The sequence below is a fragment of the Cydia fagiglandana genome, chromosome 5 (genome assembly GCF_963556715.1).
Source record: "Cydia fagiglandana chromosome 5, ilCydFagi1.1, whole genome shotgun sequence".
NCBI classification, from domain to species: domain Eukaryota; kingdom Metazoa; phylum Arthropoda; class Insecta; order Lepidoptera; family Tortricidae; genus Cydia; species Cydia fagiglandana.
This window is the reverse complement of record NC_085936.1, coordinates 277,947-300,518: the sequence shown is the minus strand read 5'-3', so window position 1 is coordinate 300,518 and position 22,572 is coordinate 277,947. Positions and strand designations below refer to the sequence as shown.

General features: G+C 41.2%; 4 protein-coding genes across 4 annotated transcripts in view; 2 read left to right on the top strand and 2 right to left on the bottom strand.

The window, feature by feature from the left end:
• Nucleotides 1–1,757, top strand: part of LOC134664253 (E3 ubiquitin-protein ligase listerin) — a 74,295-nt gene extending 72,538 nt beyond the window's left edge. Inside the window, exon 31 of the mRNA XM_063520795.1 lies at nucleotides 213–1,757. Coding sequence (XP_063376865.1) covers nucleotides 213–272 — 60 coding nt within the window. The 3' untranslated portion in view covers nucleotides 273–1,757. The remainder of the gene's footprint in view (nucleotides 1–212) is intronic.
• Nucleotides 1,758–2,033: 276 nt separating this feature from the next.
• On the bottom strand, nucleotides 2,034–4,890 carry LOC134664254 (transmembrane protein 138-like). The gene is made up of 4 exons (XM_063520796.1): nucleotides 4,628–4,890; nucleotides 4,482–4,554; nucleotides 4,137–4,308; nucleotides 2,034–3,892 (listed from the first exon to the last, which is right to left on the bottom strand). Exons 1-4 carry the CDS (start codon nucleotides 4,753–4,755, stop codon nucleotides 3,780–3,782), a joined length of 486 nt encoding a protein of 161 aa, XP_063376866.1. The 5' UTR covers nucleotides 4,756–4,890; the 3' UTR covers nucleotides 2,034–3,779.
• Nucleotides 4,891–6,877: 1,987 nt separating this feature from the next.
• LOC134664252 (NKAP family protein CG6066) lies at nucleotides 6,878–10,276 on the top strand. The gene is made up of 5 exons (XM_063520794.1): nucleotides 6,878–7,471; nucleotides 7,669–7,828; nucleotides 8,185–8,399; nucleotides 8,656–8,905; nucleotides 9,101–10,276. Exons 1-5 carry the CDS (start codon nucleotides 7,090–7,092, stop codon nucleotides 9,273–9,275), a joined length of 1,182 nt encoding a protein of 393 aa, XP_063376864.1. The 5' UTR covers nucleotides 6,878–7,089; the 3' UTR covers nucleotides 9,276–10,276.
• Nucleotides 10,277–10,295: 19 nt separating this feature from the next.
• LOC134664248 (GA-binding protein subunit beta-2) lies at nucleotides 10,296–22,240 on the bottom strand. The gene is made up of 9 exons (XM_063520789.1): nucleotides 22,105–22,240; nucleotides 21,526–21,681; nucleotides 18,609–18,799; nucleotides 18,017–18,231; nucleotides 17,660–17,796; nucleotides 16,699–16,846; nucleotides 15,227–15,447; nucleotides 12,087–12,326; nucleotides 10,296–11,847 (listed from the first exon to the last, which is right to left on the bottom strand). Exons 1-9 carry the CDS (start codon nucleotides 22,174–22,176, stop codon nucleotides 11,668–11,670), a joined length of 1,560 nt encoding a protein of 519 aa, XP_063376859.1. The 5' UTR covers nucleotides 22,177–22,240; the 3' UTR covers nucleotides 10,296–11,667.
• Between the last annotated feature and the right edge of the window lie 332 nt (nucleotides 22,241–22,572).

Genomic DNA, 22,572 nt, shown 5'->3' with positions numbered 1-22,572 from the left:
ATTGTAATTATTCTGTGTGCCCTTTGGCAAAGGCCTCCCCCAACACTTTCCAATCTTCTCTCTTCTGTGTCAGTCTGTTCCAGGTTTTGCCAGCTGTTTTTACCAGTGTAGAGCGATAACAGACTAGTAAATAAATAACTTTCGAAATTACGCGTGGTGCACCAGTATAGTTTAACTTATTGTATTCTGACATACTCTGTTTGTGCCCACAGCGCAAGTGGTTCCAAACATCGAGCAAGTCCAACTGCCCGCTGTGCCGCGCCAACTTCTAGGCCCCGAGAGGCCTACATGCGACCTGCTCGAGGCTCGTGGGAGGCCACTCATCACTCCGCGACTACATGCTCACTCCCTCTTGAGCCTGAGTTACGTAAGCCCACTCATCATTTGACTCCATCAGGCTTACTCTATCCCGGGTTTCGAGACCTAGAGTCATAGTCGGCCAAAACATTCATCATGTTTCATAAAATCACATTCGTGTTAATCATATTTCTGGCTGGACTAATCTAGATGATTTTTGAAAAAATAAAATATGAATTACAAATAATAATGTATTGTTGATTTTTTCAAGAAGAGTTGCGAAAGTGCTATCTATGTATTAGGAAGTCCTAAGATTGAATTCTAATAGGTACCGGGTGTGGCCTGTAATATGAGCAAATAATTAAAACAGATTGTACTCCTCAAACGGTGACACTATTGTTCAACAACTTTTAAAAATTATGAAGTATATTATCTTCAATGGACGCCATCGCCACGCCATATCATTGTGACGCCGTGATTGACGTTGCTTGTCACTCCTTAAACATAACAGAATTCGCAATACATTGCGTCTTAGAATAAACTTTAAAGTGTATTAAAAATCGAACCACAGGTTATTTTTAAAAGTCGCTGAACAAATGTTGGTCAGTATGAGGAGTACAGCCTACAGTTTAATTTTTTGCTGATATTACAGGCCACATCCGGTATATATTGATATTGACAGTGGCGTAGCGTGAACTAATCTAGCTGTGGGCGAAATCACATCTGCGAAGCCCTTTTCTTTCACTGTGCCCGAAAGGGCCTCGCGCCCCTTAGAGCGCGTCGCCCTCGCCTAGCTACGCCACTGTATAATGACAGGTATCGGTTGATAAATCAAACTAAGCCTGAATTATGGTAAACCTTACAGTGACTAGTGTGACTAAATACACAGTATCTTTATACAGACTACCAAACCTTTTTTCTCATGTTTCCACCTTTTGACAAGATGGCTCGCTAAGGCCCACTTGCACCATACCATTAATCCGGGGTTAACCGGTTAAACTTGGTGTTACCATGGTTACCAGTACAATTTGACACTAGGGCAACGGTTTAACCGCGTAACCCAGGGTTAGTGGGATGTTGCAAGTGGGCCTAAGTGAGCAAGATATTTCACTCCAAGTCGTTCGTAGGCTGCCTACATCCTCCAGTACAAATGGAATGTAGTTTATTCCATATCGATCTTAAAAGAATGTAAACATAAAACCTGAAACCTGTCAGACCATACATACAAAATGTTGTCATTTTAAGATTTATATGAAATGGACATAACATAGAGTAAGAATTAATTAAGATGGGAAATCTAAATACGAGCAATAATTTAATGTTCAAATCTTGCTTAGAATCGTCTATTGAGAAAATTTTATCGTAATAATTGAATAGATTGTGCTAAATTAAATAATTAAGTAGATACTTAATAATATTGTAAATAAGTCTGTTTCAATAAAGTACGGATTCAAATAAAATATATATTTAATTTATTAAAAACTTTCGACCCTTAATTAAACTGTTATCGGGTCTAAGATTGCATTTCCATCCCAGATGTGCGAGGATGCGTGGCAAAGGATGTGTTTGACAAGAACCAATAGAAAATTGCCGACTAGCTGCGCTGAGCGAGGATAGGTAAATGAAGTGATTCTATTGGTTCACAAACGCATCCCTCGCTACGCATCCTTGGAGATCTTTGGTAGAAACACGAGGCCTAAGAGTAGTGTGTATATCATTAAGAAAAGTAATGGAAATACACGAATGCCTTGTTTTATTCAACACCACATGAAAATCTTTCACATCAAATAGAATCTTATTAGAAAACAGTTAACATCCTATCTACAATGTTATTAACTATAATTAAAGATATGAGTTCAGAGATCAATTCCTCCACCAAAATAATTTTAGGAAAGGTGAATTTGGCCCATTAGCGCACTTGCCTCTGTGCCCCGACCGACATTAATGTGAAGAAACTTATACAATTACAATAGTTGACAGAAAAAGGAACTAAGACAGTGAAAACATTTTTTTTAAACTTCTAGACTAAATGTAATCATTTCCCTTAGTCTTTCATATATTGGCCCCTATGTTTATAGATCTACCATTTAACTCGGCCGGTTGGTAAAGTAGTTGCGCGCTGTGTAAATCTTTTTACTTCTCATTTGGTTACTTTCATACAAAAAAGTTGCATGCAACAATACTTTCAATTGGTTTGAATAGCCTGTCCGCATTTCTAAGAGCAAGTACGCCATTGTAAGACTATGTCGAACTTAATCTGTAAAAAATCGGACATGCTTTAGCTATTCATAACAGTTTGGTACCACCCGTCTCAGTAAAATAGTCGACTTATAAATGTTTATGTCTCCACTGTATAATTGTATGGTAGACTGACTAGAAATTATGAAATATAACTTATAGGAAAAAACAGTAACGAATTAGTCAAGTGCTAATGTGTGACAATCCATTTCCCACAATACTACAGCGCCACATACTTCAGCCGCCAATTTGAGGCAATAAGAATCCTTAGCTTTACAACTCTCCCACTAAAACTCTTTGCTTTGACAATAAATAACAAATATTATTTCTTATCATTTGTGCATAATAAACCTTTCTTAATATCTTTGACTAACTATACTTAAATATAAATTGGGTACTTTCCTCTACTTAAAATAAATTATTTCACACCGTGTACGAAATAAAGCACCAGATAATTATTAAGAAAACATAGATAGCAGTTAGTTTTAAACACAGTTTCTATTTAATAGATCGGATTGAAATATAAAAAGTAGGCGAGTTGAACGTGACGTCACTAGATGTTAAACTCGTTTTCATATAAATTCCATTTTGGCAAGTCGATTTGACAGTTCTTAAAAAGAAACTGATTTGACTAGTAGGCAAGTACCCAATTACGCTTCTGACTATAATAATGCATTAAGAACTTGAGACTCGTGAATAAATCTAATTTTTGTATCCCATTAAATTGTCAAGCCATTTTAGTACAAAAACAGGATGGCTGGGTAGTGTATGGGCCCACCAAGCTGTAATTTTTAGCATCTGTGATACAAAAACACAGGTTAACGTAGGAAATGTAAGTAACAAGCGGCGTTTAACGTACGCGCATACCGCACAAAACAACAAAGCGCTAATAGTAAAGTCTATTTCAATTTCACAGAAGATATTCATAAGGTCGCAGGTGCAAGCTGGATGGAGTCAGCCAAAGACCGTGAAAAATGGCATGGGTTGGAGGAGGCTTTTACCCAAACGGGGTCCATATAAAACTATCATAGTTTCATGTCAAATAATATATTTATAAAACTTAAATGTATGGAAGGAATAAAGCTTTAATAATAATAAAAAAAAAAATTGAAATAGACTATACCTTCATGCTTAGAGCAGCATACATATTCAACTGATCATTATTAAATCTTCCATCATTGCAATAAGATTTACTAATGATCAGTTGTATTTACAATGATGTTGATGATATAATTAGTGTTACTTTAGGGTGGGTCCCTGGCCTGCGGGCGCGGCAACCAGTCCACATCCTCATACAGCCGCGGGTCGCTAACTCGCAGTGCTGCACGCTTGTATAGGAAGTAGTACCATGGAGATACTGCCAAACAAACAAATATACTGCTGAATACAACACTTGATAAATAGGGGCATATATGTTTATACATATATGCCCCCATTTACCAAGTGTTGTAATGGTTTATAAAGGTCTAAAAAGGGACATGGCTTGTGGTGCCAGACTAGGCTGTAAAATCATTATAAATATATTATACAGAGCACCAAAGTAGACCACTGATTCCTAAAGCTGCTTGCCATGGCAAAGTATCAGTTAAATATATACTCACAACATCGCTGTAGTGTGAACAGCAGCATTAATGTGGGTGAGGAGCTTGGACCAGGCGTGGAAGAAGCATGCAACAGGCACGCAGCATGGAGCGCTGCACACACACCGGCGTATATAGCGCAGGCGCACCCGGCTGCGCGGAAACGACGCGCGAGAACTTCCACTAGGCCAGCCTGGATAGGCAAAATACAATAATTCCATGAAAGAATGTTTGTTTAAGTCTTAATTAATGAATAAAAAATTGGAAGCCTGCCTTTTACTCTCGTACCAACGCAATATCGGTTATAATCTGTAAAAAATATAATTCTTAATGCTAATTGAAACAATGTTCATATTAAAATCATACCTGAAATAAATAGGTGGAAAAGAAAGTCATCAGCAACATCGTGATGGACAGCACAAGGAACAGGTCCTGGAAGCTGAATAAATACAAATTATTGTTTCTCGTTACTTCCCTTGTAAAATATTCACAGTATTTGCTTGATTTCTTACATAAATAATACGAGGAGCCCATCACGACTTCTGGGAAAAAGACTGGCGCAGTTAAATATTAAGTCACAGAGCAAAAAAGTTAGTTGAAAGAAAAGGCAAACTGTATATCTGGGCGTAGATATCTTCATATTGCATTCTATGATCAGTACTTTAAATATTAACACTGAGAGGCGATCAAATCAACCGCACATATCAACAAACGTGACGTCATTTGTGACGTAAACGTCTAAATTATTGATTTAAACTTTTAGTATGAAACCAAACGTCGATGATATATTTTTGAACTTATTTATTGCAGATTTTTACTAAATAAGTCTTTAGATTATACATTAAAACTTTGATACAATTAATGACTATTATTTAAGTTTATAAATATTGTAGAAAAAAGATGATTAAAATATTTGAAATGTTTTGAACAGTGAATCAAAACGCAAAGTGGATCTTGCATATTACCATAGATATAAGAATATATACAGATGCCTTCCAAGCGAGCTGTCAGTGGGACCACTTTTTGTTTAGTGTACGATTAACAAAGCGACCCACTTTGCTGTAGCGATGTCGATAAAGTCATATCGATAAACTATCGACATTTCTTGCAATTTTAATTTTACTTCAAAGGTTTAACTATACCTAAAATGAACAAAAACGCTTTTATTCTTTATTGTGGTTATCAGATCACAATTTTATAGTCACGCCCCAGGAGAGAACCAAAGGAAAGTTCAGATATTTAATTAAAATACATAAATACCTACTAAAATAGGTGGTCCGCAATAGTTGAAATATTTTATTACATCATAATACAGTGAAACCTGGTTAAGTGGGACCTGGATAAGTGAGAAACCTCTATAGCTGGGACTCATGGTGCGGTCCCGACACTTTAGCAATGAATGACCTCTGTTACTGAGAAAAAACGAACCTGTATAACTGGGATTCGTTGTTATGATTTTATAGTCACATTGACCTCTATAATTGAGACAGAGAGTGTATTTTACCTCTTTTACTGAGACTATATGTATAAGATTACATTTTCCTAATTGTTTTTTAGAATTTTATAGGGAATTGACTTCTGTATCTGAGATAATGTCAATCTATGACCTCTCTAACTTGGACTTCATTGAACAATTTCCGTATTATTACTAACTCTTAGTCTATCCACAAAATTCCGCATTTGCCTAATTGTGTCATTTGTGTCTAAACAACTTCAAGTTTGATTTAGTTAATTTATGTAAGTACTTAAAACTATCGTAATGAAAGCTGAAATTTTGATAAATAACACGAAAAAATAAATTTTTATTTATTAAATTTCTAAGTCGCAATGAAGTCCGTATCAAAATTAATTGAAAAAAGCTATCCTTTGGAAAATCATTCAAATTAAATTCAAAGAAATATTTAAACAGACTTAAAAAATATTTAGGGATAAGGATTATTTTACCTAAACATTTAAAGATATTTACAAAATACCTTATTAACCACCTCTATAACTGAGATATAATCCTCTATCCTCACCTCTATTAATGAGACCCTCTGTAAATGAGACAGAAATTTATTTGTACCTGGCTAACTGGGAGCCTGGGTAAGTGGAAAACCTCTTTAAGTGAGACAAATTTGCTCGTCCCTTGAGATCTCACTTATCCAGGTTTCACTGTATATTCATTATCCATTAGCATTTCAATTATGCTTATGTTTAACGAAGATATTGAAGCTTCAATTAATCGCTATTTCGTTCCGCTGTGTAGCGTTTATCGATATATAACATGATTAAAATCGACTTTTCACATCCCTAAAAGAGCACACATATACGTTTTTACGCACACATGCACAACCTGGGTCGCCTAAAAAGGGGCCACTTGGATTTGAAGTCCATCTTGTCAACAGTATGGTTGTCCTTTTTTGACAAACGGCATTTTTAAAAGAGCAAGGAGTGAGAAATGATACTAGTTGCTGCGCCGTGAAAGAGAACAGACAGAGTAGGGGGCTTGCATATTACATATTCTTTTACGCATGCTGCGATTAGAATGAATAATTTCTATATAATTATGTTTACCGTATAATTATATAATGCCATTTAATTGATTGCTTATTTTAAATATTTAAAGAACAGTTTTTACGTTTCATAATTATTTAACTTTACTTGAACTAGTAATAATTTCATCTAAAACCTGACGCACCTTGTTATGCACCGTAAAACAGAATGTATTTTGCCATTTGTCTATGATTTGTCTTGTCATTGTCAATCGCTTGTCTTAGTTGTCTTGTATTCACAACTTGTAATATTTTGTGGTTAAAAAAGATATCACCAAAATCTACGGAAATAGCCTTTTACATGATATTATTATTATTCGAGAATTTATTCTAGCGTCTGAAATTTCTTACACCAAACATTTTGACCATTTATAACAGTTTATAATATAAGCACTTGACTTCAGTTTGTTTATTTGGAATTTGTGAATCAAATAGCACACATGGGGAGAGATCGAGATCGTAGTAGTTCGCGGCACCGCAGCCGCAGCCGCGAGCACCGCAGAAGTCGCGACAGAGGGCGGGACCGGAGTAAGGAGCGGTACCGATCTCGAGAGCGAAGCAAAGATCGTCACAGAGACAAAAGTGTAGACCGGAGAGAGCGCACAAGAGATCGTAGCAGAGACAGACACAGCAAGGAGCGCCAGAGAGATCGGAAGCCCAGAGAGCGTAGTCGCAGCAGGGAGAGATCGCACATGCCTCATAAGGAAAGGGAAAATGAGCGCCGTGGGGATGATAGGACTCGTAGCTCGTACACAGATTTCGGTGGAGGAGGCGGGCTGGGCTCAGGCGGGGGTTTTGGCTCTGGTGGAGGATTTGGAGGAGGTAAGAGAATTTCATGTTAAGCTAGTGTTTAGGACTTTAACCATTTGTATAAATTTTTCTGTATTGGTATTTTAGTCAATAAAGTGGCAATCAATTAACTTTTAAGACTTTGGGTTAGGATTTTTTTGGCTTCCTACAATGTTTTTCAAGCATTTTGCTTGTTTTTAATAGTGCTTATGTTGTGGATGTTGTTCCAGGTCTAGGTAGCAGTGCGACCGGTACAGGCGGTGGTGTAGGCGGCCGTGGACGCTACAAACCACAAGAAGATGACTTCTTGGACGCGCGCCGCGAGCAACGCGAGCGCATTGGCGAGCTCGGGGTTTCTGCTGTGTGGGGCAAGTCACCGCAGAGGCCAGAGTGAGTTCCATATAGCAACTTGATAGCATGCATAAGGCAACAATTGCATACATGTTACAATAACATTCTAAGGTAGACATTGAGTTGAGTGCTCCTCATTGTACCAGTACAGACAGAACTTGAAACTTACTTCATTAGCAGTAGAGGTGGGTGGGCCCCAAGGGTACCCATGCATTGCATGTTGCACATGAGTAGGTTTGGGCATTTAGAGTTTGCCAATAAACTTTTACTAAAATAGGTATCACAGTTGTTGCGGTCAGTTGAATTACTTGAAATTATGGAATGTTATAATATGATGATAGGCTAATGAAAACACTATTGCATTCAAATATATATTAAAACATGATTTTTTTCAGTTCTGATGAAGAATCTGAACCAGAAAACAACAAAAAAAGCAAAGACAAGAAAAAGAAAAAGTCCAAAGACAAAGAAGACACCAAGCAGAAGCTGAAGAAGTTAAAGAAGAAACTGAAGAAGGTGAAGAAGGCACGCAAGAAAGCCAAGAAGAAGTCCAAGAGCTCCTCCAGTGACTCCAGCTGTAGCGAAGAAGAACTTTGGGTGGAGAAAGGAAGTAAGTTTTATGAAAGGAATTACTTATTTGAGCTACAAGTTTAGTGTAAGTTTTGCTGGGGTTCTTCCAAAATATTTGTTCAAAACAAACTTTAAAAGCCCATTGAAAGCATTCCAACTCAGATGCTTTGCATTAAATAAAGAGGATTGGCTATTTATTTTATAAGTGAATAGTGAGTTGACTTGAAAAGACATGTAATTTTCAGATTTCGATTAAACAACCCATATTATTGAAATATTTGTTTATATAATTTCAGAAGAACATGAAGTGATCGCACGCACATCCGTGGAAGAAGACGACGCCATCCCCGGCCCCGCGCCCGCCGTCGACGCCGCCAGCGCCGGCCCGCTGCGAGAGTTCGGACGAGCCTTGCTGCCTGGTGAAGGTGCTGCTATGGCTGCCTTCGTGCAGGACGGGAAGAGGATACCCAGGAGAGGAGAGATCGGCCTCACGAGTGACGAGATCGCGGCGTATGAGAGCGTGGGATACGTTATGAGTGGTAGCAGGTTAGTTAGTTTTCATCATGTAGGTCAGAAGACAAAGGCCACTCGAGGATTTCCACATCTGATTGTGTGATGCCCCTATCAAATGGTTTGCTCACATCTTGACTCTCATTCAGCAGGGTATAATATCATAACTTATTCAGTTGAAATCGATAATTTATCCAACAAGAAATTTAAATAACACCATTTTGTCCACAGACATCGTCGCATGGAAGCCGTACGTATCCGCAAAGAGAACCAGATCTACTCCGCGGACGAGAAACGAGCGCTCGCAGCCTTCAGCAAAGAGGAGAGGGCCAAGAGAGAGGGCGCCATCTTAGCTCAATTCAGAACTGTGCTCAGGGCTAGAACTGCGAGACGAGACGACGCATAGTCTGTCTCTCTCTCATATACAGACGTGTAAGATAGGTATCCGCAGAGAGAACTACTGAATCTCTACGGACGAGAAGCGTGCGCTCGCCGCTTTCAGCAAAAAGGGGCCAAGAGAGAAGGTGCCATACTCGCGCCGTTCAGGACTGGTGCTCAGGGCGAGGACTGCGAGAAGAGATGACGTATCTGTTGCTCCCACACTTTCTGCTATTTTCTTATAAGGCAGTTATCACGAGGCGATTTCTGTATGCAGCGACGACATGTACACTGTACCTATAGTTCGTTTTTTTAGCATTAGAAAAAAGGTAAACAATCTTGAGGTGTCTTTTAATTGAAAAACACATTTTAAAAATAAGTTACGGCAAATATGTAACAATTATGAATATAATACGATCATTTATATTCTGCTTTCATAAGTGATAGTTTTTGATTTTTAAAAAGCGTTTTTCAATTAAAAGACATGTCAAGATTGCTTACCTTCTTGCAAGTTCTTTCTAATGCTAAAAATCTAACTATATGTATGAGCTACATCCTTAACTATTAATCAACTGATTGACTGATAGAATCAGAAACACTGAACTGCGCTCCAGAACTCGAGTTGTAGATGTAGGGGTCAAGACCGCTAAGCTTAAGTGGGACTGGGCTGGACATGTCTGCCACATGCACCCTGAAAGGTGGGCCAAAATGGTTACGGAGTGGGACCCACGGAACACCATAAATGGTGCTGGCCGGAGTGCAGGCAGACCGAAAAGGAGATGGCGGGACGACTTGGACGCATTTTATCCGGATTGGCGGGAAACTACAAAAAACAGGGTCGAGTGGAGGAAACGAGGGGAGGCCTTTGCTCAGCAGTGGGACACTCAACCAGGCTAACAAAAAACTTTGAATAACTGTTAAATTTTAAAGGAATTGTGAATGACAGACTGATGTGTTAAAACGTTAAAAACAAGTTAGTATGTGAATAATTTATAGTTATGTAATAGTGTATGTAATGCAATCATTTGTAAAAATGAATTAAACAACATTTTAAGAACAATTTTTATTTTCTTACAAACAACATAAAAAACATAACATTAGGTTTTTTCTTCTTATAATAAGTTGTGATCTATCTACTTTATCTAGCCTGGGTTTACGTCGGTAAACTAGGGTTTAAGTAGGCTACTAATCATAATTGTGTAACAGATATTTTTTTTTAATAATGCAGACCCAAATGCTTGTTTTCTAATAAAACAAGTACAAATCTGACGAATGTTATGGCTGGTGTGCGGCACAAGCATATTGAGTACAAAAGTGCTTGTGCCCCACTTCAGTAATCCAGCCTTTATGTATGCCTGTTCTTTATGTTTTGTCAACTCAACTGCAAGAGACGGTAACTCTAAACTGCCCTTCCTATTTTTTTGATATTATTTAAAGATGGACTCGCAGAAGAATCCTCCAGAAATGGCCATCATCATCACCTAAAGATATAATGTCCCGTTTTTATATTCTGGAACATTTAAAACCGGAAACTTGTCTGCTCGTTTGTTGACTATCACATAAAAAAAAGCAGCCAAGTGCGAGTCGGACTCGCCCATAAAGGAACCCTTAGCAGCAAGTAACATAATAAAATTGCGGTTTACGATTTATGATGTATTACTTACCAAGTTTCAACAGTATAGTTCTTATAGTTTCGGAAAAAAGTGGCTGTGACATACGGACGGACAGACAGACAGACATACATGACGAATCTATAAGCATTCCGTTTTTTGCCATTTTACTAGAAATTGTATTTACAAAAATATAGTAGTTTCTTCTATATAAAATAACTATTGCAATAGTTACATCTTATTTACATTTTGCTATCGTTCAAATTGTCAAATCACATGAAGGAAGAAAAAGTTTTTAGTATATTATTCAATCATTTAGTAGATTAATATTGTGTATGAGGCATCAATACGTCTTTACAGCCTATTTCGTTATTTGCTCTTTTTGTGGCTATATTTTTAGTGACTTTAGGTTCATTCCTGTTGTAGAGGCGGAGTCTTCTATTGCTGTATCGTTGACTGCTTTCATGTGTTTAGAGGAGTTTTGTTATTTCGAATTTCACAGATCACTAAAGTCTCAAAATTTAATAACACTATTTTCTGACATACATTGATTCGGTATTTAAGGGTAATGTGAGCACTCCCAAACTGTGTTTTAATATTCCTGGTGTTAAAATGAGTGTTAAAGACTCTTTAATTCACTGCTTAATATGGAAGGTTACGTATCTTTTAAAATATATATGTCGGATTGTACAGATAGGGTTGTAGATATTGGCCACGGCTAACTGTCATCTCAGTACCCGGGATACTGAGCCAGTTGTACACACATAAAGTTAGTTCACATCACTGAGTCGGCGCTCTGATTGGGCGGGGCTAGCCGGGCTGCGTGGCGGCGAGCTGCGCACGCGCCTGCTTGAGCTGGCGCTGCAGCTCGGCCAGCGCGGCGTGCGCGGCCAGCAGCTGCGCGCGCAGGTAGCGCGCCGACATGGAGCGCACGAACTGTTCCGGGACGCACACTACTGCTTCGCCGCGGGCATTGCCGAGGGAAAGTGGCTGGAACAAAAATACATTTGAACTCTATTTATGTACAGAAAAATTACATCCAGATCTCACGTATGCACCGCTCACGGAGTATACACGGTGGCTTAAAAATAACTGCATTCTCATTATCAGGGAGGTTATGGTTATACTGAGCAAGTTTTACTATGGGACCAACTCCAGTTGCAGTTATTATTTAGTCGTCCTGTATACACGGACTCCCCAATATTTTTGTTACCTATCCCGTGTATTACCTCATTATCTCCTGAGCCGTGTGCCCTCGTCGCAGTAGCCAACAACTTGCTGAAGCTAGCTTTGTTCATGATGATCTTGACGCCGGGCCGGTTACCGGTAGTCCCGGTACCGGTTCCGGTTCCTGTAACGGTACCGGTACCGGTGGCGGCGGCGGCTCGAACGACTTTGCTCTTGGCCTTCATGGCCGCTTTGTGTGGTGATAGGATGGTTGCGTCTGCTGGTAGTTGGACGTATTTTATCTGTGTAGTAATAAGCAATGTAGTAAATAATGAGTGTACTTAGAGTCAATCACATATCACATCAGACCCATGAGATAAAAAAATATAAGTATATTTTGTGGCTCACGCCCTAGTCGGCTGCAGAGAAAAGTGATCCCCCTGCTAGACGTGTGCGCCGCCGCGGCGCGCCGCCGCCATAAGGAGTCAGCGCGCCGCCGCCGCCGCCGATAGTTTAAAATTCGCGCCGAGACAAAGTCCGCAAGAGTACAAATTTAAAATCAATGGTCATAAAGCGCGTGCGACGTGCCTATTAGCTTTAGCATTCCGACTGTTTCGTTTTTATTTACATTCATTGCTTGATTTATTTTAACCCTTAAATCGATAAAGTCCACTATAATGGACATCCCAAGAAAAAAAAAATCTGCACCAAATATTAAAGCATAGCGTTACTTTCCTCGAATGATTGAATGATATGTTTGTCCCTTTGAATGATATGTTATTTTTAAGTATGAGTATATAAGAAAATATTGGGAACCAGTGTGAACATAAACATAATCTTTTTGACAAAGTCCTACAGAACGCAGAACTTGCAAGGAAGCATCCGACAGACTGACATTTTACCCATATTTCATTATTTTTTTTATATGACAGTATTAAGCAGCGTTAAAATAAAACGTGTAATAGGTTACTAACTGGTCTGTTTATTACGTGGCTATATGATTTACATAAAAATGTTTTTTGTTTATGGGTAAAACAAGTGTAAAAAGTGTAATGTCCAGTATTTTGCCCGTTGTAATTGACAACACGGCACTTTTGCTAAGTCCAATATGTTAGACGTTGCCAAGTATGCGAAGAGTAAAATTATTAAATTTTCTGGTATGTTAGGTGTTTCAAAACATTTTAAAAAGTCATTACTTGCCGTATTACGTAATGAACCAAATAGATAAAAAAAATATTTTTATGGATTTTTTCCCTGCGGATGTGGTGTGTGTGTGTGCTTGTTTGTTTCGTGTTTGTGTGTGGATTTGTTTTCATCAAGAGACATACCCGATTTCATTTAAGAAATTTGTTAGGAAAATTTTGATAAGTGCATGCATTATTGTAAAAACCATTGCTTAGATGTTATTGCTTCCTAGGATAACCCGCTGTCCCGTAATATTTTACCGTCAATGACTGGTAAAATATTACCACATACGAACTATAAAGTTATTCCAAAAATATAAAAATAATAGGTTTACTTCAATTCATTACATAAGTAGTTAGCATCAGTAAGTGTATTTCTAATTAAAAAATGCAATTATTCTATATTTATTAAAAAAAAAAACTTGAATTGGACTAAAAAAACCTTATGCACGTAAAGTAGGTAGTCTATACTCGGCAACGTCCAAAATACTGGACGTCTTTTCATTACGCGGCGTATCTTTTTATTTACACCGATCCTGGCAACGTCCAACATACTGAAATATGTTTTTCTCAAACATGCAATGAAATATTGATGTTATGTTCCTTATAATAGGCTGCGAAGTATGACGTTTCAGGTGCGGCTAGGACAAAAGGTCGTTAATGGAATTTCATACACATCTTGCAGGCCTAGGCCGGCAAAGTCCTCTTTTTTTAATTTTCATTTCACAGATTATTTGTGTTCACAGCATCGTGGCATTCATCCATTAAAAAAAAACTAGAGGCAGTATTTGCTTTATGGTTCGTAATGACACTCTGCCACTACGCCTATAAAAAAAAAAACAAAAAACAATGTTTGCTATAATTTGCAGTTTTATTTGTATAAAATCAACATGAACTTAAATAATACTTTCTATAATTTTATAATTTTAAATTATAAATTTAACTACACAAATAAAAACATTTAAAATATTTCATCTAAACGTTAGCGGTAAAAAGGTCTACTCAAACACGCGTAGTTATATTTTTTAAATTGTTATGGAGGTAAAGTTGAAAAATATTCATTCTGTTATATTGGATTTATGGTGCGTTGTTGATTTTTTGACTTTAATATGAGTTCCGACGAAATAATGGAATTAATATTAATTGTAATCGTAGGTGTTGGAATTGGCAGCGTAAGCAGAATTGATTTTAAATAACTTGCTGCCTCTGCCGCCAAGTCAAAGACGAAGTATGTATATGGTTGCTTATGGCAATTTTATTATTTGAGAAACTAAGAAAAATGGCTTACAGTTTATTAGAAACAGTTTTGTGGCATATTTTAAATGAATGTAACTACAAATTCGTCAACACTGTGGAAATTATACTTATTTACTCCATGCATAAAGCAAAGATATCAACATGAAAGACTATGTAAACTTATGTGACGAAAACGACAGTCAGACGGATACAACGCGAAAAAAATCAAAGATATGAAAATATACGGGTAGTAAAAATACACGACTCGTGTAAAACATACGCGTGATAATGATATAGGTACGTGTTGGTTATATTTTGGGTGTAGTTTACTTTTAGTTTTTTCTATAAATAAAACTTGGGTTTCGTGGATTTTTTATTTTATTTATTTCATTGCATGTTTGAGAAAAGCACTATACATACCTCGGCGGGAAATGGGGTTGCCCGCGCTTAGACCTATCCAGTCTATATGTCTTCGGCCGGCAACCCCTTTTGTCCCGGCCTCTGTAGTAATGTACTATTTATCATGATATTTCTACAATAAACCAAAAAAAAAACGACGTAACACAGTCTTTTTGAGATTTTTCCCGTGTTGATTTAAGAGTAAATCTTGGTTTCTAATTATACGTATATTGAAAAGTTGAAAATCCCACGCCGCCGCCGTGGATTTTTTCGTGGCGCGCCGCCGCCCGATTTTTTTCGACCGGCGCGCACGTCTACCCCCGCATAGAAGTTTGTATCATTTGTATGTGGCAGGGGGAAGCGAATAATATCGCTAAGCGTACCTGCACGTCCTTGTCGGGCTGCTTGTTGACGGTGAACACCTTGACGCCGGGGCGCGGCGGGGAGCGGGCGGGGCAGGCGCGCACCACCACGCCGGCGCGGGGGGGAGGGGGGGTGACGGGGGGAGGGAGGGTGGCGGGGGGAGGGAGGGTGGCGGGCGGCGCGGGGGTGGGGGGAGTAGGGGCGGGGGAGCTGTTCTCCTTCAGCATCAGCTTGCCCGCGTCTGCATCACAAACACAACTTGCATTACCGACACTACCCTACGAATCGTTTCACATTTTCAAAGATACGTCGGCGTCGACGCCTGTAGCTCGAGCTATACGCTTCCGAGACGGTCATCACCCAACGCCCCGTCGATAAAGATCACGATAGGTGATTTTACGTTATAGGCACCTACCCTAAACCATAAAAAACCTTCCCATATAATAATGAACATAATTGCCCGACTAGCTAGTACAATAGTGACCTGAGAGCACGACGGTCCGGCCGCTCTGCAGCGCGGACAGCACGGTGCTGCCGTCGTCGGCGGGCAGCAGCGTGATGCCGTGGTGCCGCAGCAGCGCCGCGCCCGACTAGCTAGTACAATAGTGACCTGAGAGCACGACGGTCCGGCCGCTCTGCAGCGCGGACAGCACGGTGCTGCCGTCGTCGGCGGGCAGCAGCGTGATGCCGTGGTGCCGCAGCAGCGCCGCGCCCGACTAGCTAGTACAATAGTGACCTGAGAGCACGACGGTCCGGCCGCTCTGCAGCGCGGACAGCACGGTGCTGCCGTCGTCGGCGGGCAGCAGCGTGATGCCGTGGTGCCGCAGCAGCGCCGCGCCCGACTAGCTAGTACAATAGTGACCTGAGAGCACGACGGTCCGGCCGCTCTGCAGCGCGGACAGCACGGTGCTGCCGTCGTCGGCGGGCAGCAGCGTGATGCCGTGGTGCCGCAGCAGCGCCGCGCCCGACTAGCTAGTACAATAGTGACCTGAGAGCACGACGGTCCGGCCGCTCTGCAGCGCGGACAGCACGGTGCTGCCGTCGTCGGCGGGCAGCAGCGTGATGCCGTGGTGCCGCAGCAGCGCCGCGCCCGACTAGCTAGTACAATAGTGACCTGAGAGCACGACGGTCCGGCCGCTCTGCAGCGCGGACAGCACGGTGCTGCCGTCGTCGGCGGGCAGCAGCGTGATGCCGTGGTGCCGCAGCAGCGCCGCGCCCGACTAGCTAGTACAATAGTGACCTGAGAGCACGACGGTCCGGCCGCTCTGCAGCGCGGACAGCACGGTGCTGCCGTCGTCGGCGGGCAGCAGCGTGATGCCGTGGTGCCGCAGCAGCGCCGCGCCCGACTAGCTAGTACAATAGTGACCTGAGAGCACGACGGTCCGGCCGCTCTGCAGCGCGGACAGCACGGTGCTGCCGTCGTCGGCGGGCAGCAGCGTGATGCCGTGGTGCCGCAGCAGCGCCGCGCCCGACTAGCTAGTACAATAGTGACCTGAGAGCACGACGGTCCGGCCGCTCTGCAGCGCGGACAGCACGGTGCTGCCGTCGTCGGCGGGCAGCAGCGTGATGCCGTGGTGCCGCAGCAGCGCCGCGCCCGTCGCGTGCGACTCCGCGCCGCTCCCGGCCGGCTGCCGCTGTTGCTGCACAAATTTTTGCAATACCTTAAAGATTTCCCCGAGCGTAACTTAGATGAGCGAGAAGAGTAAGGCCGTTTAGAGTCATTTCTAAGTGTAAGGCCTGAGTGGACGCTCGGAGCGGAGCGTCCACTTAGCAGCAGGTGATTTGAGCAGCGTGCACTAAGGCCGCTCCTATATGTTTGCATTTGTTTAACATGCACGCCGCTCGCCCCACCCCGCTGCACGCTCAACCCTAGCGTCCACTCAGGCCTTACACTAAAAGTTCTTCGTTTAATAGAGTGGTATTATTATCCAGAGACAATATTTTTTAATAAACACGCACGGCGCACCATATGATGTAAAAAGTAATGAAAATCTGAAAACTGTTCAATGTATGTACCTATACCTCGGAGTAATTAACAATGGAGCCGCCATTAACAGGCGTTCCCCTCTGTCGAAAATAGGCGGCCAATGGTCAACCATATGTATGGACTGACGTTTATCTGACATGACGTACCTATACATTTGATGTGCCCCTCCCCCGCAAAAACGGCAGACTATTTTGTACCGAAAATTTTAGACATGGCGTCTCCATTGTTAATTACTCCGAGACCTATACCTACATCTACAATAGGGCTAAGGTGGTCGGTTCATCCTCTGTCATCGAGTCATCATGCCTGTCACATTCTAACAAGTATCAACCTGCGAAAATGACGCATAACATGACAAATGATAAAATTGTGACCATATTACCGCCGCAAAAGTCTTTATTGCAATATGCTTTTAAACTGAAGTAACATGATGTAAAGTTTAAATTTGTTAAAAGTAATTACTTACCTCATTGTCTATATTGAGTTTGTTGAATTTGTGCGGTATCCGGATGGTCGGTTGTGTGTATTTCTCTTCTACGGGTATCTGCATCTGGACGGTTTCGTACGGTTTCGACTCCGACACCTCGTCCACCGCCATTTCTTCTAAAAAATTACTAAACGTTAGTCATCGTGAACAATTTAACACATTTACGATTTTCCCCCGCAAGCTTATTCGTTTAATAGTTTAATAGGTAAACAAATCTGCAGAGGCGTATCGTAGATTATGTTTTAAGTTTTATTTGTTTATTTTAACGTTTTATGTGATTTAGCCGGCCCGACGGCGGGGGCCTCGCTCGGTCGAGGCCGCCTCCGTGCCGCCTACCTTGTATGGCGCGCACGGAGGCCGCCTGGTCCCGGTCGGCCAGGGCGGCGCGCACGGCGGCGCGCACGGCGGGGTGGCGGTCGGCGAGCGCGCGCGCGGTGCGGCGGAACTTGCAGCGCGCCCCGGGGTCGGCGCCGCGCCGCAGCAGCAGCGCCGCCAGCGCCGAGTGCCCGAGCGCGCACGCCCAGTGCAGCGGCGTCATGCGCAGCATGTCCCTGCCCGATAGTACCACGTTATTCCACTGTGTTTTTGGATCAAATGTACCGTTCGATTGGCTAGCCCATCTCGCTCGATCCGACTGTTAATTTAGTACAAATGCGGACCGAATGGATAGTATAGTTAAACTATTTGACCTGTAATTTTAGTATCTGGGAAAACTGCCAGTCGATTACTTTGTTATTATAGAGGTGCGAGTGAAGTGTGGTCGTTTATTGATTTTACCATACGAAATATTTATTAATTGATACTACTATCGCGGAGACGATTCTGACGTAACCGAACTCATTAAGAGTGTACGACGCGTCTGACTACATGTGGCTACCCTCGGATGTTACCATCGGACGACATGTCACGACCTGTAGGACGACGATACCTGCAGTCCACGGCCGCACCGTGGTCCAACAGCACCGTGGCTACGGCCTCGTGGCCGGCGTGGGCGGCCAGGTGCAGCGGGGTGCGCTCCACCTTGGTGCGGGCGTCGCGGCTCACGCCCGCGCGCAGCAGCACGGCGGCCGTGGACGCGTGCCCGCCCAGCGCCGCCAGGTGCAGCGGCGACGTGCCCAGCTGTACACGTACACATTGTTAACGCGATAGTGAACCACTGCTGCTCCATACGAGCCCCCGCTCTGCACGTCCCCTTTTATCTTAAGACATTTTTGACAAAGGCAGTAAGTCATAAGCAGATAGTAAGTCTGATCATAACTACACTAGTAGTTCGCCCCGAACTGTGAACTCGCGGTTCGCCAAAAAGATCAATTGAATGAATGCAGTGCTACTTAGTCCAGGATGCGCATTTCGTAAATGATTCCTGATTCCACGATTAGATACTTGAAATTACTTTGTAATCTGATTACCGATTCCCAGATTACTTTGTAATCTAACAATACCGAATTACTAAGTACAATTCCATTTGAGGAATCAGGAATCAATTTTCGAATACTACAATTACTAGTAATTGGAATCAATGTAGATTCCTCATTACGGGAACATATTACTTGACTCCTTTCAGATTACATTTCGTACTACTATCAAAAGTACAATTCGATGGTAGATATAGATGTTGACTTACTATTAGAATGCATCTACCTATACCTTATTTGAAACAGGTGTGTAGATTTCGAAAATGATGATCATGACCAATAAAACGACATCCGTGACGACTTTTATGACATACTGCATGGCCGTCATTTTGGATTCCAAAATGATCATCATTTTCGATATCAGGGCCCCCTAAAACCTACAAAGTGACATCCATGACGACTTTTATGACATAGTGCATGGCCGCCATATTGGATTCCAAAATAGTCATCATTTTCGAAATCTGCGCCCCCTTAAACCTATAAAACGATATCCATGACGACTTTTATGACATAGTGCATGGCCGCCATCTTGGATTCCAAAATAATCATCATTTTCGAAATCAGAGCCCTACAAAACCTATAAAACGATATCCTTATGACATAATGCATGGCCGCCATTTAGGAATCCATAATGGTCATAATTTTTGAAATCTGTGCCCCCTAAAACCTATAAAACGACACCCATGACGACTTTTATGACATAGTGCATGGCCGCCATCTTGGATTCCAAAATAATCATCATTTTCGAAATCTGAGCCCCACAAAACTTATAAAACGACATCCTTATGACATAGTGCATGGCCGCCATTTTGGAATCCAAAATGGTCATAATTTTTGAAATCTGTGCCCCCTAAAACCTATAAAGCGACACCCATGACGACTTTTATGACATAGTGCATGGCCGCCATATTGGAATACAAAAAGGTCATCATTTTCGAAATCTGCGCCCCCCAAAACCTATAAAACGACATCCATGACGACTTTTATGACATAGTGCATGGCCGCCATTTAGGAATCCAAAATGGTCATCAGTTACGAAATCTGTGCCCCCTAAAACCTATAAAACGACACCCATGACGACTTTTATGACATAGTGCATGGCCGCCATGGTGGATTCCAAAATGGTCATCATTTTCGAAATCTGCGCCCCCTATAACCTATAAAACGACATCCATGACGTCTTTTATAACATAGTGCATGACCGCCATCTTGGAAACCAAAATGGTCATCATTATCGAAATCTGCGCCCCCCAAAACCTAAAAAACGACATCCATGACGATTTTTATGACATAGTGCATGGCCGCCATCTTCATCTATATTTTGTTGCACACTTACCTTGGCTTACGTTTGGAATTTTCATTCAGTTTCCGTACGGAATGACTGCCCGGTCAATCCCTAGAATTGTGTCAATTTTTTGTTTTTTAATGAATATACAAATACATGTCCTGGATGCCAGTCATTTAAGCCAAATCTCATAGACAAAGAGGCAAGCTATGATGGCGCCATCTATGCAAACCTTTGACAGTTGCCAACCCCATTCCGAACGTCTGTGGCCTTTAGGTCAGGCTAAAGTCGACAATGGATTGAAAACGCGTGTAAATATAGTTGTCAAATCAAAATTGTCAGTGAATACGAACAAAAAAACTATACTCGTCCTTTTCTTTCGTGTGCTAGTACTGGTGTAAGACAAAGATAGTATGATTCTCCCTGTCTGTGTTTGAAACGAGACAGTCCTTTGACAAACTATAATTGTAAGCTCTGTGGAGCCTTTATCTAAGTCACCATAGAGATTAAAATAAACTGTATCTATGGTAAGCCGTAATATTTCTTGTACCTGTGGAGTGTAGAACCTCTACCTTCCATAGTTTCTTGCCAAATGTCAAATACCTATACTATGTTTATTTTTATCTTGCTAATTATTTCAAAATGGTAAATTTAAAGACGATATTATAAAAGTGCAAGCCGAGCGCTTTCATTTGATACCAAACTCGACCATACTTTTTAACAAAAAAGAAGACCAGAAATGCATGACCCCTCACAATAGCTTTTTAGCATTTTAAGCTCTTCTAGCTTAATAACCTCTTGATAAAGCCTGCTCATAATTTAATGACTAAAATTTACTGCCCTCAACTACACGTTTACCCAATTTCATTTAAATTAGGACAAATTTACTTAAGTTCTTGAGTATCAAACTATCTTCTGACAGTTCAGCTTAAAAACATCGAAATGCCGGGACGTGCCGCTAGCCGGCCGCGTGTCCGAAGTCGAATGTAAGAACTTCGCTTCGCTTCGCTCGCTCGTTCGATAACAGAAATATAAAAAAAAAGCAAATGGAAGCGAGAAGGAATAATTTTTCGGAATCCGCATACAACAATCAATTATAAATAAGGAATATTTTGCATATGAATGCACCAGGGACAACAACATACCCAGTCAGTGGTGAAAGGTGCTCCCTGCGCCATGAGGTCCAGCACAAGGTTGGTGTCTCCGGCCCGGGCTGCCAGCAGCAGCTTCCGTCCCAGTTCGACTCCGGCTGAAGTCGCTGCACGCGCATTTGTTAATGTGCCAGGGACCATGTTCTCGGGCTACAAACAAAAATAGCCAACTGATTGATATGCTATATCATCTTAGTTTAGTAATATAGGAATGGTAAATGTGCCACAACGAGCTTAAAAAATTCCCTGTGTCTGCCAAGAGTTTTAAAACAATTTGATTACTTAGAAGAACCAAACTTTCATAAAACTTTCTAAAGAATATAAATACACCATCCTATGAAAACATCTAGGCAGTTCCAAGGATATAAAACAAGTGGTTTTGTCGGTTTTATGCCTGTGCTTGTTATTACCTACTGGTAACATTCAAAGTTCAAACCAACCTTTAGTGTTTGAGGAGGTTATTGAAGTTCAATACTTACTATTCATTCATAAAATTAAATGAATGAATAGGTACTAAGTTTATTTACATGCATAAAACACTGCCTACTGTAAGCTGGCAAGCAAACTACTTACCAAGATGATCTGAGGAGTAGAGGCGAGCCGCACCACCACCTCTTCTTCTGGGCCCTCCTCCGGCTCCGCCATAGCTTAGCTTCAATAGCTTCTGCAAGTAACCACCTCAAATGTAATACTTCTCCAACCAACAAACATCATTATGTCATAAACACTTATTGAGTTAAATTCATTTATAGTTTTCACTTGAAATAGCTTGCATACTGATATTGCTAGTCTAAAAGTTGAGAAATTGCTATAAGTATGAAGTATAACCTAGACAACGGTGCATAAAATTATTGTGTTGCTACATAGATCAAAACAAACTGTTATAAACACTGAAACGTACAAAACAAATAGTAGGTAGATGCAAATATCTATAAACACTTGAAAATTGTATGGTTTACCTGCATGACTAAACAAATGCACTAAATTGCTCATTTTTAGGATAATCTTGTTTCTTGTTAGTTTATTAACTAAAGAATGTTT

Coding starts and splice junctions, on each gene's coding strand:
- LOC134664254 (XM_063520796.1), bottom strand. CDS start 4,755: ATGAAGATATCTACGCCCAGATATACAGTTTGCCTTTTCTTTCAACTA. Junction 4,555..4,627: donor GGGCTCCTCGTATTATTTAT/GTAAGAAATCAA, acceptor GTATTTATTCAG/CTTCCAGGACCTGTTCCTTG. Junction 3,893..4,136: donor GTTCACACTACAGCGATGTT/GTGAGTATATAT, acceptor TTTGTTTGGCAG/TATCTCCATGGTACTACTTC.
- LOC134664248 (XM_063520789.1), bottom strand. CDS start 22,176: ATGGCGGAGCCGGAGGAGGGCCCAGAAGAAGAGGTGGTGGTGCGGCTC. Junction 16,847..17,659: donor AACTCAATATAGACAATGAG/GTAAGTAATTAC, acceptor AAATTTGTGCAG/CAACAGCGGCAGCCGGCCGG. Junction 15,448..16,698: donor CCGGACCGTCGTGCTCTCAG/GTCACTATTGTA, acceptor TTTGTGATGCAG/ACGCGGGCAAGCTGATGCTG.
- LOC134664252 (XM_063520794.1), top strand. CDS start 7,090: ATGGGGAGAGATCGAGATCGTAGTAGTTCGCGGCACCGCAGCCGCAGC. Junction 7,829..8,184: donor AAGTCACCGCAGAGGCCAGA/GTGAGTTCCATA, acceptor GATTTTTTTCAG/TTCTGATGAAGAATCTGAAC. Junction 8,906..9,100: donor TACGTTATGAGTGGTAGCAG/GTTAGTTAGTTT, acceptor TTTTGTCCACAG/ACATCGTCGCATGGAAGCCG.